The sequence below is a fragment of the Hylaeus anthracinus genome, unplaced genomic scaffold (assembly GCF_026225885.1).
Source record: "Hylaeus anthracinus isolate JK02 unplaced genomic scaffold, UHH_iyHylAnth1.0_haploid 11997, whole genome shotgun sequence".
NCBI classification, from domain to species: Eukaryota; Metazoa; Arthropoda; class Insecta; order Hymenoptera; family Colletidae; genus Hylaeus; species Hylaeus anthracinus.
Window position 1 is genome coordinate 12,074,891 of NW_026534344.1, and position 20,731 is coordinate 12,095,621.

Genomic DNA, 20,731 nt, shown 5'->3' on the forward strand with positions numbered 1-20,731 from the left:
GTACCACACTATTGTAAAACGACTTGGAGAACATCTACATAAATGCGGTTGGGAAAGGTAATATTTAAATTTAGGAAAAAATGTGACTGCTCCAACATCATCATTGAAAGAAGAGATTCACTTCATTCAGCGAATCGTTTCAATCCACTTTCGATGATAGCTAGCGATACTGTGCCTGCATTAACGTGAAACGAGTCCGAAATTTTATTCGTCACGTCATATCAGAGCTGGAATAACACGGTGGGCGCGGTGCTTATCAAAGCTATTCGTACTAATGTTTTATCTGTACACGGCTGGCACCTGACAAGTACCGACGCGCAAAGTTGCCTCATCACACGAAAGTGTTCACTGATATTATTCCAACAAATATGCCATGCACGGTATGCATCGGACACTCTTCATATCAAATGAACCTGTGTAACAGCAAAGAGGAAAAATTGTTTGTAATTATTCTTGTCTGGAAAGTAGTCCAAGATACGTATAAGTGGAGACATCGAAATAAATTGATGAAAATCTTGTCCTGAATGTTTACAAACCTTCGTACGTTGCAACAATCAGAGACGCTTGGAACAAAGCAATTTCAGACTGGCGAATATGTGCAAATTTGCTGCGTCAGGCGATACGAGATTTTCTGAAATGATGCGCGATAACACCAACGACGCAGTGCATGATTTGAGAACAGGAAGGCGACAAGTATTTGTCGCCGGCATGTATGAAATCGATGGTATCGCGAACAACGAAATCACACGAACTGACAAGCTCGTACAAGCGATTATCGCGATACGCGACGAAGGAGAAAGCAGCGATCCTCCTATCTGCTCTCGATCGAGACACAAAAGAAAGCAATTAGAATTGCGTCACCTTTCGTATCTTCAAATTTATGGTCGACGATGATTATCGCGCGAATTCTAGCCTGTAAATAACCTGACCCCCCTCTGACAACTTTAGACTGCAACGAGGTGTACTGTCTGCAATTTACTAAAATGCGCTCGAGCTACGTAAAATTAAAAATTTAGAAGTTCCTATAGCGATGTTAGAACTCGCACAATTGTACAGGAGGAAGTAACAAAGTTCATGTAACACCTTGAACTTCCCCGTCGGACGTAAAATCAAGCGCTAGGTTGAACGCGTTGACCCTCTATTGCATCTTTGCTTTATCATCAAAAACGAAGTATGAATTATATATATTACATATATTACCGTAAAAGTGGATGATACAGCGAATGTAAACAATTGCCAATGAATGTGTATATAGTAAGTAGACCAGGACTGCAAGCAGAAGGTAATGGTTTCGACAGTTAATGTTCATGATATGCAACATTCACAAATTACTCTAGCAAAGGTATACACTCGCTACTAAATTCTTAGGTTCGTTGTGGCACACGTTTTCGCGGTAACATATACGATACTTGAGAGATAATGTTCCAAAAGGACGATTCTTCCTGGTAAATCAAGCAATTCGTTAACAATCGTGTAGGAATAACGTTTTTCCACGCGAAAAGGGTGACAGGACTTTTCATTAAAGAAATAAACAAACAAATTTCGAAGGTGAGGTAGTAGTAAAAACAAACCTGTATATTATTCGTGAATTTGTCGAGATTAAAAGATAAAACAACAGGACAAGTGCTAACTTACGTAGTCTTTAATAGTCTCAAGACAAAATTCTAACTATAGAAAAGTTTCATGAGTATCAATTTGATAGGCAACGTATTAATTTACACACGAAACAAAACGATACAAAAATAGATAAAGTACCTCTATTTATATCCAAGATCAAACGAATTCATTTCAGCACGCTTCTACCCGATTATCGGCAAATAACTCCAAGATTACCAAGAGAAGAATCATCCCTTCGAGAGATCGTATACGTTAGATTCTCGATCGGCCACGAAATGCAATAGAGGGTTTAAGTGTTGTTAGATGGGTCGATGCGACCCTCGGTGTTGTGACCGACTCACCACGTTTAAGTTTCTCCAAGGGTTCGTGGTGAAGCTGATGACTGGAGTTGTGCAGCATGGAGGCGTCGTGGTGCGAGTTCCCGTGAATATCGTGATGGTGCATCGTTCCTTGAAGGTGGTCACCGTGGAGGCCAGACATGGAGGCCGTGGCAGCCGTGTGCTGATGATGCTGGACCGATAGACCGGTTGTCGATCCCGTAACGAGATCCTGAAGCAACAAATCCGCGTTGCCACCACCGCCTCCGCCCCCGGCGAGTTCGAGGCTCCCCCCGCCCCCGCCGCCCCGCTCCATACTATAGAAGGTTAACGTCGTGTTGACTGTTCTGTACAACGCGACGCAGGATCAACCACGGGCCCACGAGAGGCCTAATTACACGCGATATCCCGTCCAACGAGACGTCCTTTCGGGTCTCGTTTCAGGGACGCATCCGCTCGTCGCGCACCTAATCACAACAAGTCCCTCCTGATCGAACGGCGATACCACTAGCGACGGCCGTCGGGAGAAGTTGGATTGCCACCGTCTACGATTAAGCATTCGCTCCCTCGAGCGAATTCGACGAACGACGTCGATCTTCTCGTTTCGCCAACGATATCGGCGATTCCCTTCCAAGTAAACCTGTTCGCTTTGGTCCAGTGGTCTTCGTCATAGGTCCAATCGGCCAGGAAAGCGCCTAACCGCAGCGAAGATCTCGTCAGAGTCCGAGCACGATGATCCAACGCGTACCGTCGCTAAGCGACGTCCCGCGACACCTGTGCACCCGTTCGAGGCGGACAAGTCGGTGGATCGCGAAGATTGTTTCCATGGATCGGTTTCGAGCGTGGTAACGACCTCACCGCGAAACTCGGCGTCGTAGGAACCCGCGTAGACACGCGCTTCGCCACTCGGGTACAAGCGACTGATAAACAATCGGGTAACCGCGGATCGACGACGACCGACGACCAGTTACGTAAGGATTAAGAGACGCTAGGCGAATAGTGGGAGATTTAGAAGCACCCACGATGGAAAGTAGGTTAAACGGCACTGTGGTCGCAATAGGCAGCACTACGGTTCTTGCTCACACGTACGCTTCTCACTGGGATTCCTCGAGTATTCTCCAAAAGGAACTCGATTCGAGTCGAAAATCCTCGAGTCTGATATCGGTCCGTCGATCCACCTCTTGAGAACCACGAGACACTTTGATTCTTCGTTGTTCCTCGTCCCCCGAAACGTTTCTCGTCGACAAATTCCTTTGCACTGCACTTGGTTTGTATCGTAGCCGATCACAACTCACGCGTACATCCTCGAAGATCACCACCGTGTATACCGCGACACCGGGAATGGCCGACAGCCCCGTGCGGGAGGACTGGTCACTCGTACGATCGCGCGATCTATCGACACCAGGGATGATTTCCCGTCGCACGCAGTTCACCTTGCGGCGAAGGGTGTACCGGGGTCGAGAGTCACCACGAGGGCCGGGGCGGCATCGCGATCAACCGACGTCGATGAGGTGGTCGTGGCGCGGGCGTCCGCGCTCCGCTCTTCTTACCTTGACGGCACGCGTCAAGGAACGACGTACGGCCGCGGGATGCGAGAGAAAGAGGGATAGACAGAGGAAACGTAAGAAAAGCGTCGGTGGGTGCCGCAGGTCGCGGTAGTATAGTCGGTTTTCGTAGTAGATGGAACGTGTAGTGGCCGCGCGTCGGTAGTAGGTGGGTCCGCCAGGCTTAGCCGGTTGAGCCTTTCGGACTGCCTGCCGGCTTAAGTCTCTAAGTCGGTAAGCCGAGCGGATCTAGTGGTCTTGGCTGGTGCACTGGCTGGCTGCCTGCTAGCCTGCCTGCCTGCCTTCCTTGCTTGCCGGGCGGCCTGCCTGACTGTCTGACTGCGCCTCTCCCTGGCTCGCTCGCTCTTACTCCCCTCCATCCCGCTCCTTCTCTCTTCAGCTCTCCCCCGCCGCTCGTGTTATCTCCCTCGACGTCTCCTGCCACGATTCCCGTTTCATCCCTCCGTTCCCTGATGCCTGTGTCCTCTTCGCACCCACGCTTGCTCCCCACTTTTCCCGGTCTTCCTCGTCGTTTCCGTCTCTTTTTCTCTTCAAATGGTTCTCTGTCCGGATTCTCCCCTGTCACACGATCTCTCACGCCTGCATCTCCTGCTTCATCCCCACAGCACCCCTCGATTCAACCCCTATCGTACCCACTACCAGCTATCCTCCGTCTTCCTCGCGCGCTGACACGATCTCTCGCTGCTCCGAATGCTCACCGACTCGCGTATGTTCGGTATCTCGACGCACCTCTCTCTTCGTCTACCCCTACTCGATCCATTCACCCCTCCAGCGTCGATCGTTGCCCCTCCTACGTTTACACGAATGCGACTCTGCTACCCCCACCACCGCTGCCGGTCTCGTTGCGATCGCACGCACCCTGTGGGTTTCCGTTTTTCGATCTCTCTTCTGGTTTCTCTTCTGGTCTCTCTTCCGTGCTTCGCTCACCTTCTGATTATTGTTTGCTTTTCTTCTTGTCGCACGTTTGTTGTCTTGGTTCCTCCGTGCGTGAGCTTAATCTCCAACGACGCGCGTCCCGCCACCGCCGTTTCGTTTTTCTCGTCTTTTCTTGGAAATGCAAATAGATACGATCTTTTCTTTCGCGCCATCAAATCGACCGCGATACCGAGAGTCCTTTGTCCGTCGATGCGTAAATCGTAAAATAATTCGTCGCCACGCGAATCGACGACCACGTTGATCTTTTGAACGTTTTCGATCGTGAAGACGTGATATGCTCCGAAATGATAGTATTTCTTTCGACACATTGATTCAAATAGTCTGATCCTATTACTTCAATGCCAAACTATTTGTAATGTTTCTTTTTTTTTTCAGAAAAACATTTAAACACAAGAGTAGGGAAAATATACTATATATTCATTGTCCTTAAATAAGGAATAAAATTCAGAAAATAAAATAATGAAATCAGTGTAATTTATTTAAATAAATAAGCTAGTTGATCAGAGCCTATTTGCTTAACCAAAATGGCTATACTTCGATGTAATAACGTAACATTGTTTGATCATCCATATTTTGAATGTCACTTCCGTAACGGTTAAAATTCATGTAGTAGATCATTGTTTAACGATGGTATCGACGAACCGTCACGTGCTGTACCGTTCGCCGTTTCCGCCATCTTTCTTTATCGCGCGGTAAAATTTCTATACGGGCTAGAAAATCTTCGGTAAGATACCGCGATTCGACTCGAGTGCATGCGGTTATCGCTTGTCTTATCTATTGGAGCAAATATCTATCTTCATAGAGCAAGATCGACTCTGTACTGGGCGTTTCAACCGATGCAGAGGTGTGTCGCGCATTTAAAGCACGTTTTGGTAAAATGGTGCTCCGATATGAATACAAAATCGCAATTTCGTGCACCCGGCGATACAGCTGCTCGCAAATCTGCTAATTATGTTCGAAAAACTGTGTCACAGTACTCTTACATAAAACTAAGATGCAAGAATGATTGAATTCTTCTTTCGGGTCAAGTATGACCCAGCGATAGTAACGAAGAGTTGATCCTATTTTGAAACGGTTCAAATTTCACTTGAATTTGTAAATGATGAAATTAAAATAGAAACAATTTGTATTTCCAGATACTGAGAATTTACTGAATTGGCAGGCTTGAAAACATAATTATTAATAAATATACGACGATTAGAAACGCGATTTCCTTTTACTTTTGTACGAAAACTTCATAGTGAAATGTTTAAAGCTAAAATAGGAACTCCAACTATAGTCGATAATTGTCTGATTTCGAATAGTTCGGATCAATGGTTCATTCATCAGCCTTGAACGACGATAACGACTTTTATATATCCCCTTTGACGTTACCAGGTATAACAATCGTGATTGTTGCAATTACCAGTAGGTTAATCTGATCACAAAAATTTCCACGCATCGAGTACACCATCTAATTCGGCCATTTCCAAGTGATGTTTTATCTATTCCTCTTATCGTGTTACGACGACACCGTTCCGAGTGACCGTACAGTCCAACATTCTTGTGAAATAAACGTGAACACGAACCAGGCAATACCGGAACTCTGTCACACCGAATCTGGGACACATTTTGGCAGAAAAATTGCGTACGTGGCTAATGGCACGTTGCACTCGAGAACGTTTTTCCATTATTTGTGGCTATTTAACCACGTCGAATCCTCTGCACATTGCAAAACACGTTCACGTTCAAATTATTTATTAATTTATTTCTTAGAATATCAAGTTTCGTGGACCTACCATTGGTCTCTGTTTCCGCGTTTTTCTAGAAATTGTAATCCACAATGTGGAATGTGTGTTATATTGAGGTAAATTGTTCCACTACACATTCACTGAAGACCAGTATTACATTCGATATGATATATTGCTTGAAATACTCGGTTGGCATATGCGATACATTTTACTCGTAAAATTGAGTACGAGAACCTCGAGTCTCAAAATAACTATTTAGATTAGAAACGTCTGTGCGACAATGTTTTACTAATGTTTCCTTGCAAGACCGATTCGCTTGGTGTATTTTGAACGTATTGATGAGCCCTTGAAAAATGTTATTACTTTGACGAAATATGAATGTTTATTATACACTTTTAAGGAGTGTATTAAAGCCTTATAGCAAGGGACTCGTCTTATATAGTAGTCGTATGTTGCTTTCCGACGGGTTAGAATCAATTTCTTTGCCAAATATCGATATTCACTGAGGAAACCATGTACAAATAATATTAAACGGTACAACCAGCAAGCGTAAGATATACCGAGCATATGTATATAGACTCACGCACTTTTAAATCTTCAGATAAATGATCAAGATGGTACACCCTCATACATAAAAATCCAAATGACATATTTCCACCTCATTCAGGCTCCCAAATCAAAAACTCAAACAACCTTTCCGTGGCGTCATCTAACACCAACAGTGTCAAAGAAGCAAGACCTCGAGTCTACACCCATAAGGAACCCCTCCAAAAAATTTCCCGCAATCTATACTTCATGAGAAGACTGAGCACCCCCACGAAGGTCTCCAAAAGCCCACGGTCTACATTTTCCTCGACGCAAACGCCTACAAAACCGCAATTAGCCTTCGGCGGAGTCGGCATCAGGTCGGGACTCATCGACGGAAAGCAAAAGCGTCGATCGTAAAGGGAAGATCACGACGAGCGTGCCGCGTAGGGCAACGGAGGGAAGATGAACGCGGCGAATGACAAACCGGATCATTTCGTGCTCGAAAAAGAGGGAAAGCCCTCAGGCGACTGGCTAGCTCGAGAGGGACGAGGCTTGTCCAACGGAGGAAGAGGAAGGTCGGCGACGTAACGGACCCGGTGGAGGAAGACGCCACGCAGAAAACGAAGAAGAGCACCTGGGTGTGCGGGGGAGGTTGGTAGCCGGCAGTACATACGTCAAGCTGGGAACAGACCGCCATCCCCGGGATCCCCCGAACGCCTCGGGAAAAGTAGAGGAGACAAATGACAAGGTGGCCACGCCTACCGCGTCGCGGCGTGGGCGTCGTGTGACGGTGTGTGCGTGTGACTTCGTATACCCGGAGTGGGAGCGAACCGACGCCGCTGGTGGGATAGAGGACCGCGATATCCGAGGGACGCGGAGATAGACGTCCACGGGTGTTTCCTGATTTTTGAAGCGGCCGAGTTATGGACGACCCGGCCAGTCCACGGTGGAGAGTGTTGTATCTTACGATTGGCAGGGCCTCTGAGGAAATGGGATCTTCAGGGCCCCTTCTTTTTATTTTTATTTTTCACAAGGGAATTATTTTCATTTATTTATTATTTTCATGGATGGAGGTTACGTGAGATTCTTACTCACTGACACCCCCAACGAGTTACTCCTTGAAGGGTGTATTGGGAGAAATTATTTTTTTTGAAGTGGGCAATTAGCGCCTGGGATATGTATGTATTTTGTTTACACGAGTTCGTTTAAGCTGTATGAGTGTTATTTATTATCATGATATTCGGTATTTTATGTTCATTTACTATAGTAACGTATAAGAGTAAAGTGATACTATCGAATTCAACCTTTAAAAGATGACTTTGTAAACTATAAAATTTGTTCATTAATTTCCAATGAAACGTGATTGACTAAACATTGACATTTCATATCGAGGAATGGAATTACACGCTCGTTAGGGGATGAATTTTTCCTAAAAAACGAGCGATGCGTCAATCTAAATTCAACAGTGGAATTCTGGAAAAGATGGTTCTAAAGAAGTAATGAGATTCACGCCACAGAGTTATTAAAAGATACACGTGTAGTAATTCAAGTAGGTCTGGTTCCACTGATGTCTGTACAGACGGGATGAATCTACTTCCTGGGCAACGCAAGTACTAAGGCCGATCGCACACGGCGCAACTGATTTGAAATTAGTGTTGCAAACCGTTTGCGCTCTTTGTTTTACCTACTCCACTATCTTTCTTTAACCTAGATCCATGGTCGCATGCAATAATAGTTTCAGAGTGGTTTGAAACTGATCGGTTGCGCCCGTGTGCGATTGACCTAAGAATTTATTCTACTTCGTACAGTTTACAGAACTGATTCCTTTTGTACCTTATTTCAAAACAAGATGATTTAAGAATATATTCCGTAATTCGATTGACAAAGTTGCAATAATTAATTGAGATTGCAGGCCACTGAAAGCAAAAGTGAAGTAAAACTAGACTTAACACAACCTTCGTTAAAATTCATGTTTCAATTTGAAGAAAAACTTGACTTTCATCACTTTGAAAAAGCGAATATATATTCAGTTTTGTATAAACAATTACGTTTTGCGTGTTCTATTGAGCACTGCATGGCAGAGATTTTATGAGCACGGACCCTTCCTTAAAGGATCACTCGCACCTAGTCACTTTACAAAAATCGATTTCCGTCTGTTTGCACCTCCTTAAAATATTAAGTCTTGAGAACTAGTTCCTAAAATATTACGTTGAAATCTACATAATTGACGAACTTATAAGATTTTCTTTCGAACTTCGGGGACTCTACAGAAGCCATAATCGCGGTTTTCTGAAAACTACTGGTTGTACGATATTCTGAAAAATCTTCGGCCATTTCGCTTGAAATTTATATTCCACTCAATAAAATCCACTTTGTATCCCATCGTGGTTTTTGTTTCTGGGAACAAATGTGGTTCTGAATATAACTCGGGATCAAAGAAACCATTTCTTTCCGCCAACAAACCTTCCTGTCGATGGTATAATCACGATAAAAAATAAACATGAATTTTGCATCGTTCCATCAAGAAAAATAACCAACATTGGTTAAATTCTTATTTGCGTAAAATTGAAACTAATGGTTCTCTTATTACGGATTATTTATTATGTAAAATGAAATGGCTGCGTATCAACATTGCGTACGATATTCCTATTTATTGTAATGCGGTAGCAATTGAAGGATTATAGATTATCTCTGAACGCAGTCGATCGACAGCGGGGCTTTGCGGCTGACCTGGACATGAAACTGCCCCACGGTCAACGACTATTCATAATTGGCTCCCTGATACACGATGGTATAATCTGATATACAATGAAATTGAATCCTATATTCACCGATCTCGTGGAAATTCGAGAAATTTTACCTCTCAAGATTTGAGAATCCTGATTAAAGTCGCGAAAATATTCGCGATAAAATTGTGTCGTTCTTTTAGAATTAGAATTAACAAACGAACACAGCCAAAGATGTACAAGAAACCATAATTTAATTTATTAGTTAAAATATCTCGAGTATTTTGGAGCATGATCGTTATTTAAACGCGCCGATTTCCCTGCGTGGAAATTTTACACGAGATCAAAATCGTTGTTATCTAATTAAAAGGTCGAAATTCTAATTGCTCGCCAAGCACGTCGCCATTATTTATACTCGCTGTTCGCTTGATATCGGCAAAACGATACCCATAAACTCGAGTTATTGCTGCGATGCCATAAAAGGATAAGATAGACATTTATCAGCTACGAATGGTTGGTTACGCGTTTAACAGCGACATTTGGATAGAACTATACAACTGGCGTTAAATGTTACTCAAATATTACTGAACGATTGGTTGCATCGCGGTACTCCCCATCCGACGCACAGTTTGCGAGGTTTTAATAATCGTTGATCTAGCTTTGCTAAATTAACTACACAATTTTAAATATTTACGCTTCTACTCGATTACTAACAATTTGTTTTTATAACTACATGCAAAGTACTTTACCCATATATTCTTACGAGTACTCTTAGGTTAAGGGTTGACAAATTTTTATGAAACAAAAATTTGATTAATTTGTATAGCGGTATTGGAATTAGTTTTGAAAAGGGAAAAATAAGTGTATAAGACAGAGCGTAATCTCGAAAGTGTCTACAGAGCAAGGTAAAGTGGTTAGGTGGAAATAAATTCAATTCCGTTGATCTCTCCTAATACGCCAACAAGCACCTAAGCAAGGAACAGACTTATAAAAGTAAGCTGTAAGAAGACAAATCGGTGGATTCGAACAGCATAAATCTCGCGTCTCGTCATGAACCTCTCCCGTGAAGTCTTAACATTTTGCTGGCCAGGATTATAGCCACTCCGTGAACTTCGCGGAATGCTCTTTCGAAATTTCAAGCTCCGAAAATTGGCAACAGAATAAAATCGCAAATACTGATTTAGTCCGCAACGGATGTCCACACCGACGAAACAATAAAGTGAATAGACATAATTATTGTTTGCACTTTGGATTACGATAATAAACAGATGTTGAAGATAGAAAAAAAACAACTGAACGAAACATCGAGGACACTGATCGATTTGATTTAAGGAGAATAGAATTTTACTGTAAAAAAAAATGGAGTAAAAGAAATTTTTTACGAGAACTTTCTGCAAACGTGATGTATCATTATTTGAAGTTCTTTTTCTATTTTCTATCGATTCGTTAGATTTATAAAAAGATTCCTATCGCCAGTACGAATGTACGTTTACATTGTAACTTATCGCAGTAATGGCAATGATTCTGTAACGATAAGAAGATAAATTCTTGGAGTCTATCGGACCCGTGGCTCGCGAGGACGCAATTAATCAGCCGCGTCCATTTTCTATCTGCCACGATCCGAAAAATTGACTCTCTGACACCGAGACACCTCGTGCTAGGCTAGATAATTCTGAAATACTTAAGGATTCCTGATTTTTAGCAAATAATAAATATTTCTCCAAACGAAGTAGCTTATATTTCATAATAGCCTATACAAGGCACCTAAGCAAAGTTTCATCTGGGCTGTACAAAAATAACAGGAGTTATATCAATATCACGAACGCACAGATTTAAAAATCTATATTATTATTTTGCTCTCTTGGTTAACATGGAAGGAAATCGAGGAAGAAACGTTCGAGAACCGTCTAATCTAAGACGTCTAAGAAACCGAAGATCCCAGGGAAGGAGAATCATTGGAGACACCCTACTCAAAATTTCCCTGAGGATCTATCGTTGGCCTATTTAAAATACCCGTGGGCTCTAAGTAAACAGCTGGTCGTCGGCGTGGGCTACGCAAAAGAATCTATCGGTGGGAGCATTTCTATGGCCGCGGACAGATCAATTGCCGCCGACACGAGTCGCTCCGTGTTTTATTAGCGATAGTAAAGCGTCCATAACGCAAACAATCGATATTTCGCTCGTAATATCGTTTTCGAGATTCGTATCTGTGCGGCCGATAACGTTCCTTTGTATGTACCTGCTCCGGCCTCCTGTTTGGCCACGGAACTTTAACAAAGAGTCGACAACGCGGAACCTTGTTCGAGAAGTGTCATCGGTGGCCAAGCGACAAAAATGCTTAACCGCTCGACGGACACCCTCGCTCGCTTTATCGTTGTTTTTTTTCTCCTTGTTTTTTTTTTGTCTTTTTATTTCGCAAAACGATACTCATCCCTCGACGTTCATTGCACGGCAATCGATTATTCAGGTTCTCGGTCGACCAGATATTCGCGAATGACGCGCGTCGATCCGACTAGGCGTCGGGACGAGGGGCGTCGCGAAACGCTTCGATAATTGCGAAACGACTCACCGTCAAAGTACCGATTAGAAATTCCAAAATGGCGATTTTCACTGATAATTCGCCATTTTTGTTGGGCGTAGTTTAGAACACCGATAGCATTCGCGGTTGGTCTGCGGACGGGAAATCGATGACGATGGTAATGACATTTGCATATATTCTGCATATTTGCGTAAAGAATATTTGCTTGCATAAGTATACCGTTGAGATAGACCATTACATTTTCAATCCTTAGTTTCGATAACTTTGATTAAGGATAGTGAAACTTGCATTTAAACAATCCGTGGCTGCGATTTAGATCGCGAAACTATAAACGAAACCGGTAGGCAAGGATCGACCGATCTGATATTCCAATCATGAGGAAACGATTCCGAGAAAGATATAAGATTGGCACAATAATTTATAACTCTTGCGAGTTATTTTGTTTTTTTTTTTTTTAATTGCTCGACCTCGAGATAAATATATATCTAATTTATTGCACCATTGTCAAATACAACGTTCACCGTGATAAAGACGCGTCGACGGAGATAGACACGTTCGCGCGTAATCGGGCCAACGTTTCGCTGATGTTATACAGTTCGATCGATAATAAACATAGAACAATCTCGAATTCGCCAATTGACATTTTTTTAACTGCTCTGCGAATTAAAATAGCCTTTAATTTGTAGCTGAAATATCAATGGCGTTCCTTTCTGACCATCAGCTAAGTGGACTCGTTGGGATGATGGATCTTAAAACAGTCGCGGACAAATAAACTGCGATAACGATTTTACAACTTTCCAGACTGTGGATGAAAATCTCTGTTAGCAATGGTCCTACAGTAGAACTTTCTTCAGAAGTCAAATAAAATTCATGTATAAAAATATTAACAAATGAATCCATAATAAATGTAAGATTTATGAAATAGAATTCACGATAAAAATGATAAAGGCAAACCACAGTAAAAATAATATATAAGTACAATTCGTACTACAAATAAATTAAACAAAGGCTTGTTTAAAGAACTATTCGATACAACAAACTTAATCGGATCCTTTTGATCCATCACCTGTTAAAATTTTACCCTCCGATGCACGAGCCAAAATACCTCCATCTGCGAACGATCGTCGAATTTGTACCGTTTACAGGAACGCCGTCCATTATCGGATCCATAAAATTTAATTGAAACGCGCCGTGGCGAAGAAACTCGCGAGAATAGGTACGCGAAAGTAAGTCGGAGCAGTGGTTCGGGGGCAGGGGTTGTACATTTTACGCGTCCATTTTCGAACTTTCGAAACTGCGACGATTTTATCCTCGCGTGGAATCATATCGACTACCCTCAAGGACGACGGTACACGGTCCTCGCCGTTGCTTCGATTTCGTTTACTACTCGGTATCCCCGTGGCCACCCCCGTCACGGTACTGTTTCCCTGTAAGTTTTCCGGCGCGAGAACCTCACCCTCGTCTCCCACTCTATACGACGAAGCCGTTTGGTCGTTACGGCGCTCCGTCTTTACAAATTTTATATCATTTTTATGAGGCATAAAGTCGTCGAGAAGCCGACCGTGGAAGGAAGAAGAGGGTTAGAATCGAGCGTCGGAGGGGTAGGTCCGAAACCTACCCCTCTACCGCGTCGACCCTTCGCCAGCCGTTAGTCACGTGGCTGGGCGGAGCGGTTTTCAACCCCCTCGTGCACGACCGGCGGTTCCCCGTAAGAAAGGGGGGGATACCGAGTGAAATGGTAGGGATGACGTGGCACGCGAGGGGTGGTTTGCGCCCATCACCTACCGGCTCTATCAAGAAACGCTTCTTTCGTGTCCCGGCTTATTAAAAAATTTCGTAATCGTCCACGGCACTTTGCTCGTCGGAACCTGTAAATTTCCAGCTCTATTTTCCTCTTCCACCCTTCGAATCTTCCATTTCAATCGCGTGTTCATGCGACCGTTGCGTTGAATTATTGCTTTCAACCGTTAAGCACACAGAATTGAAACGATGATTCGTGTGGTGCATTCCATGCAGGGTTTAAATAGACAACCAATGGACTAGTTACGTTTGTATTTGATATGTAGAAATTTCTTGATTGAAAGTTTATTTTTAGAGGGAATGAATGGAAACTACGTAGTTTACTGAATATAAAAGACATAAAGCTTCTTTCAAACTCAAATGATATTAACCCTTTGCACTCGGAGCCATTTTGTTACAGAATGTGCAAACAGAAATCATGCTCTATTATGTAATACATATAACTTATAAAGCATGTAATTTACTGTATTGATACTTGTACTTTATGAATCTTTAAACATCGAGGAACATATTTATGTCAAAAATCAGAGTTTTATACTATTTTATACTATTCTAATGTGTAATAATGTGTAAGACAGTCATAAATATGCATTGATAGTTTCTGTCTTTTAAGTTACAATCTTAGGCTACCTTGATTATCTTCACAAATTCATACCACCATTTCATACAAAATACATTCCTACGTCTTACTTTCTTATACACATGCTGTTTATCGCTTTTTTAAGGTGTAGATTATTCATTTCCATATAAGCTCGTATTTGTTATATATATATGTACCATATCTTTATTTGATTTTTCAAATCCCATAAGTTTATCCTGTGTAATCACTAATAAAGTTTTCTGGATTTACGATGACCCCTCAAAAGAAACATCCGAGTGCAAAGAGTTAATAAAATATGAAGTTATTAGAAGTGTCGATGACTGAGCTTTAAAATAAAGTCCAATTATCTTACAACTTTCAACATGTAATTCGTTTCAAATGTATTTAATCAACGAAAAGCAATTTTTGGAATCATCTCGCAATTTTTTTAATTGCCCTCGCGAGTGACAGATCACGGAAACATTTGTGTAGGTTAATTAGAGCGAAAGTGTAAAATCGCGTAGCGGAAATCGGTCGATCCGAAACTATTCCTGCACAGGCCGATTATACGGCAAGGATTATTCCCAGTTTAAGGTTAATCCTGTTTAAGATGAACGGAAAGTAGGCGAAAACTTGGCTTCTTGCTCGGTCAGCCTTTCAACGATAGTATGGCTTAGTGGCATTAGAGTCAACGATCTCGTTAACGAGCTTTCAATGGAGATGATTTTCGCACAGTCTGAAACTCTTTCAAAAATATTTAATTCCTTGATTCAAGAAATGCCAACACTGAAACGCAAACGTTTTCAACCCCTGCGATTGTGGGTCCTTTCAGAGTACAGGTTATCACACGTATCACGATTCGTTATGAACTGATTTATGAGAAAATCTAAATAAAGTGATCTAAAGTGATTACATCATTAATCCTCATTAATAGTAATATCTCTTACCTACTGGTAAGTGAACGTTAATGTAATTTTAGTTTTATCTTTCAAAAATATATGTCTAAATTTGATGCATGACAACATGGTAATTGATTGCTCGCATATCGTTTTTGTTTTCGCTTCTGTTTCTTTAACCGTTTTGACGAGTTGACGTCACCTGCATTCTTCTATTATGACTGAACGACTTCTCGAAAATCGGAAGGGTCGTAAATCATCGTCGATATCGGTATTAACGAGATATTTAGCAAGATTTGTCGTGTGCAAAAAGTGGTGCAGTTGCAAGTAATTGCAAGTGAATTTTGAGTACAAAGAAACATATAAAATGGGGAAGAAAATTTTTACGAAAATTAATGTTCGATCTATTTGATTCTGACTATAACTTATTTAGAATATTACCAATTTTGATGCAATGGAAATAAATAAATAATATCGAAATTAGCCTGGCAAACCAAAACGAGTTGTTCGTTTCCACGAGTGTCCTACTCTTAATTTTTAATTTTAAATCTCGTCGATCTCACATCGTAAATTCCACAATTATCGAAAACACAGCGCTCAGAATTTAAGCATCCGCTATTCATCTCTTATCATTCATCCTTTTCGTCTTGGAGTTCTACATGCAGCCGTAAACGGCATCATCCTTTTACGTGTTTTGATAAATGAACCGCGAGCCCCGTCATCCCCTTAACCGACCTCTTTCAGCCCTCTCGATTCCACTCCATCAATTTTCAATCACAAAGAAGTCTCTGCTCCGTTACCGCAAATATGGTGGCTCCTTTAAACGATCCAATGTATATATTCGTCTCGTGGCTTCTTTCCTGTATTCTTAACAGCCCGTTTCATTCACTCTTCCTGGCTCTCACAAATTCGTAAACAGAATCAGGGAACTCAAAATACTTGTGAAATTTAAACAAATCTATCGAATAAGAAATTCATCGAATTTCCAACACTCCTATTCTAATTATTTCTTTTTTTTTAAATATGAGAAAAGTCTTTCCTTTCCAGAAGTTAGAAAACGAATTAACAAAATAGATTTTTAGGATTTTTTAAAAAAGGTATTTATGAAGAGAGGCTAACGAAGAAACGCTGGAAATAAATTATCGAACGGCGCATTGAAATACACCGAAAATTCGCCAATCGTTCCTGTCCGTTGATAAAAAATTATTACTGCTATTGAATTGGTAGATTAATGGATACTGCACGAGATTAAGAGGATAAAGAGAGGCGTGCAAGATAAGCAAGTTTTTTATTATTGGCAAATGTTCGAGACTCGTGTACGTGACTAATCCTAATGAAAACGGACGAAGCACGTTGGTTACATTTGAACGTCGGTACGGATAATAAACGTACGCAAATGATGAGTATTAGTGATTTCAACGATTACACAGCGCTGTTGATATTGCAAAGCGAATTCCAAACGACGAAAAAAGAGCTGCAAGCTCGTCAATTCCGAAATACACGTCACCCGATTGTAAAACACTTCTTGTCAATATACAGAGAGCTTTACGAAATTTGGGCACGATTTGACACATTTATTTGACGTCTGAAAATTATTCAGAGATGTTTGGGTGAACGTTTATCCTGCCAGACTTTGCTTATGACTTACAAAAATAGGAGATAGTTGCCATAATCGTACCATTTAAAATATTTTCTTTCGTTCATTAGGTAGAAAACGAACACGAATCTATAAAATATACACGAGAACGTGAGGTAAAGAACTTAAGAATAATATTAAAGGATAAAAGTTTTCGTAGCTTCTTTGAAAAAGATAAAATCATCCACAACGAGCAAAATACAAATTTTACTTTTACTACCCTGTGTTGAACGCGTCGCAGACCAGTCGTACAGAAAAGAAGTAAAAGAAGAGGAATGAAAGACCACTTCGGAGAGAAATCGTCGATCCAAAATACAAAATTCTCTCTCACGACTGGCTCCATCAACGAACGACGAAAGCGGAGCACGAAACGTCCTCGAAATTACGATCTATCCAGTACGAGACGCGTTCTTGGCCTCGATTCAACCCTGAGAAACCAAGGAAAAGCTCTGGTCCTCCGCGAAATTACTTCAACGTAGGTGGTTCTGCACGCGCATCCGTGTGTGTTGATGCCAAAGAGTGGTAGTACGCACCAATACACAGCGCTGACACCTCTCTACAGGGTGGAAGTAAATTATATGTGCTAATTTCATAGGTAGATGGGCAAAGGTTAAAAATAAAAAATTACCCGGGGCACCATTCAAAGATATCAATTAAATTTCTCACTTTGTACTTACAAATTTATTTGCACCCCCGTACATTCAAAATATTTTTAAGGGTCAAAGTAAAAAGTCATGCAGTGAAGAGTTAAAATATTGTCTTACTGGAGCTCCATCCCTTACTCCTTCAGTGTATGTCTACAAATTTATCTACATCCTGTAAATTACCCCTTATCACATTTTTAAGGGATGAAAACTAAAAAATCCTGCAGTGAAAACTTAAACTGTCTCCTACTTTTACAGTTAGTACCTGTGAATCATTTATATTTTTCAAACTACCCCTCTACCACACTTCAAAGGGATGAAAATAAAAAACTCATGCATTGAGGACCTAAAACACTGTCTTATCCGAGTTTCTAACCATTGTGCTTGAAAATTTATTTACACCCCGTACGTAATTCAGCGTTCGACTATATGGGAGCGAGTACGCTCGGAGTCCGCGCGGGGTCGCGGCTCTACGCGATAGAATAAAATTCTTATCAATGTGTGCGGGTGTAGCGTCGACGCGTGAATGCGCGTCCCGCGTAGGTGTACGATCCCACGGCTATCCGATATCTCCCTCCACTATTCCAAGGTCTCGTGACCGTTTTGGCCAATCGCAAAACGAGTTTGGGGCGGCGCCTCAAGCGACGTCCAACATGGCAGCTCTCCGTCTTTCTCGGCGTCGGCGAATGCAGTGCGTAGGAGATCCACTTGGTACGGCCGTCGCCGATGCCTCTCGTTCTATCTGTTGTTATTGTTCCCGCTGTCGTTGTCATTGTTGTTCCAAGAGCCAAGAGTTTTCGGTGACTCGTCGAGACCCATCTACCAAAACAACGCTGAGTGACTCCAAATCCAGAAAACACGAGTGGCAATAATGGAAAATATATAGTTTCAACCCCTCGAGTGCCATGGACGCGTATATGCGTCCAGAGGAAGCTGCCGGTGTGGACCATGGTCGCATATATGCATTTCTATTTTATTTCTATATTTCTTGCGCGCTTGGGACACTATCATCAGTGTTATTTATATTGTTTTTGTTGTATTTACTTGGTCCAAAGATTTAAATTGGACGTCTACAGAACGTAAAAATGTTCCAAATTCCACTACTATTTTCATCGAACTGGGGGTGGCTTTCAGAATGTAATCCACCATATTTGGATCTGCCATGATTTTTCAAATTTTGACTTCGAATTTCAAGATGTCGACAAGTGGCGACAAAGTCGCGTCTGAAGCTCCAATTATTTTTTAAACGTCATTTTTTTCCATATTTTTTTAATCCAATAACCGTAATTCCCATTGGTTTTCCACCCTCCCGCGGATTTTGCTTTCACGCGTTCCCTCGAAATGATTCGTTACATTTTCGAGCAATTATGCGACCTCGAGGATCGGCTTGATTTTGATAAATAACGATTGGGTAGCGGCCAAAGGGGGTGGCGTGTAAGAATTTAAGGAACCGATGGTTCGGTTCGCATGCTACGCAGGAGGAATCCAACCGTGAAGACTCGTCTTTTACGGTGGGTTCGTGGCGAAAGACGAGCGAGCATCGACGGGGGTGGAGGGTGTCGTTCATCATTTCATTGCGAAAGCCAGAATATTCATAGACTGCCTCCTAGCCCCCTTACGAATCCACAGCATCCCCCATCGAAAGAAGAGACGGAAGAGCAAAGGCAGGAGCGAGAAGGAACAAAAGGGGTCGTGATATATGACGGAGGCCAGCACGTGGCTCGTTTCACACCTTCTTACAATCTTTGTCCTCACTGTCTTCGTGGAAGGAACTTATCTTTATGTCGGTCCTTGAACGTACTTTCGGTACACATATAGCTGCATAACGCCAACTCGTGTACTTCTCCGCATTCTTCCGTCGTAGAGAAAATTATCGTCGACAACCCGGTACAGTTCCCTTTATTCTCTTCCCTCCGTTGTCACATAACGCCAGTTAAATAAGACTGATACCGTCGCGTGTCTTTGACTTCCTTTTATCCCGCGATAGCTTCCTCGTTGTTCTTTATTGAACCGTACTTTAGACTATATAATTCTTTATGCATTTATCCATTGCTACTTGAATAATTTTAACGACTAGCAGTCGCCATATTGATGTTTTTATCATTCTGGAGTAATTCTAGATCTCGAATTTGACATAGAATACGCATTTTGAAGCCTACATTTGCCACTGTTATTTTATTCTTTTATTTATAACTGCTTCTTGCTTTTCCAAATGCCTTTTAAAAACACCTTCTTGCTTCTCTAAATTGGTGTAGGAAGAACCTTCGCTCCAGATCGTATTATTAACCATAATCGTAGGGGTTTAATTGGCAGCAAGGGTTAACAGATCCAAAGCGCAGATATATTTTCGGTGGTTTTTACAGCAATATTAAGATCGGTATAGATATAAATAGGGACTGGATAATTATTTTAGGTACAGGCTGCTTAATCCACGCCACGGTGGGAAAATAATTCGCCGTATAACCTAAGCCATTATAAGTTATGCGGAGCTTCAGGTGAAATGAATCCTCCAGCCCGCAGGCAGACGTACAGTGCTTTTCCAGTCATTATTATCCACATAAGAGATTACTCGGGGACCATTACAAAACTGTGCCCGCGACGTTCTTTAAAATCCCGCAGTGATATATTACGAACACACCATACTTATTCGTAGGGATGCGAGTAGGTATCGAAACCGTGGGAGACGAGAGATTGTTCATAGAAAGTATGTCTAAGGTTAGAGGTAAAAAACAACACGAAATAAAGTATTATAAATGATGAGCGAAATTCTATCAAAGTTTAATATCACTTTTTTTTTTATTCATCTCAATAAGTAACCCCCTGTTTAATGTGGAAACAGGCATATTTCGAGCCGTTTCTTCAGTACAAAAAGCTTTACGATACACCTGCAAACCCAAACAGTTTCGAGAATCCAAAATTTTCCAGTAAAAGTGCACGAGCAATTATCGGCTGTAATTCACAAACGACGGTATAATACTTGTCAAAGTGAATTTCTCCCGAAATGGTTGAGACGCGTCAACAATTTATGTCTTGTTAATTTGAGCTGCAATAAACCAATCCACGGGCGCTCGTTATCATTCGCGGCGGAATTAACGGAGACTTATTCGTCATCGTTGGCTAAATCAGGCCCCTCTTCTTTAATTTGCAAACTAGAGTGTCTGTCGCTTTTTTTCGCTTGGTACACAGTGGAGCAGATTTATCCAAAACGTAGTCAAAA

At 41.8% G+C, this 20,731-nt stretch overlaps 1 protein-coding gene across 2 annotated transcripts in view; it reads right to left on the reverse strand.

Moving 5' to 3' along the window:
- Positions 1-4,251, reverse strand: part of LOC128889175 (pituitary homeobox x) — a 36,941-nt gene extending 32,690 nt beyond the window's left edge. The window contains exon 1 of one of the 2 annotated variants that reach the window (XM_054146562.1): positions 1,962-4,251. In XM_054146562.1, coding sequence (XP_054002537.1) covers positions 1,962-2,250 — 289 coding nt within the window. In that variant the 5' untranslated portion in view covers positions 2,251-4,251. The remainder of the gene's footprint in view (positions 1-1,961) is intronic. The other variant, XM_054146560.1, reaches the window with a different exon arrangement.
- Between the last annotated feature and the right edge of the window lie 16,480 nt (positions 4,252-20,731).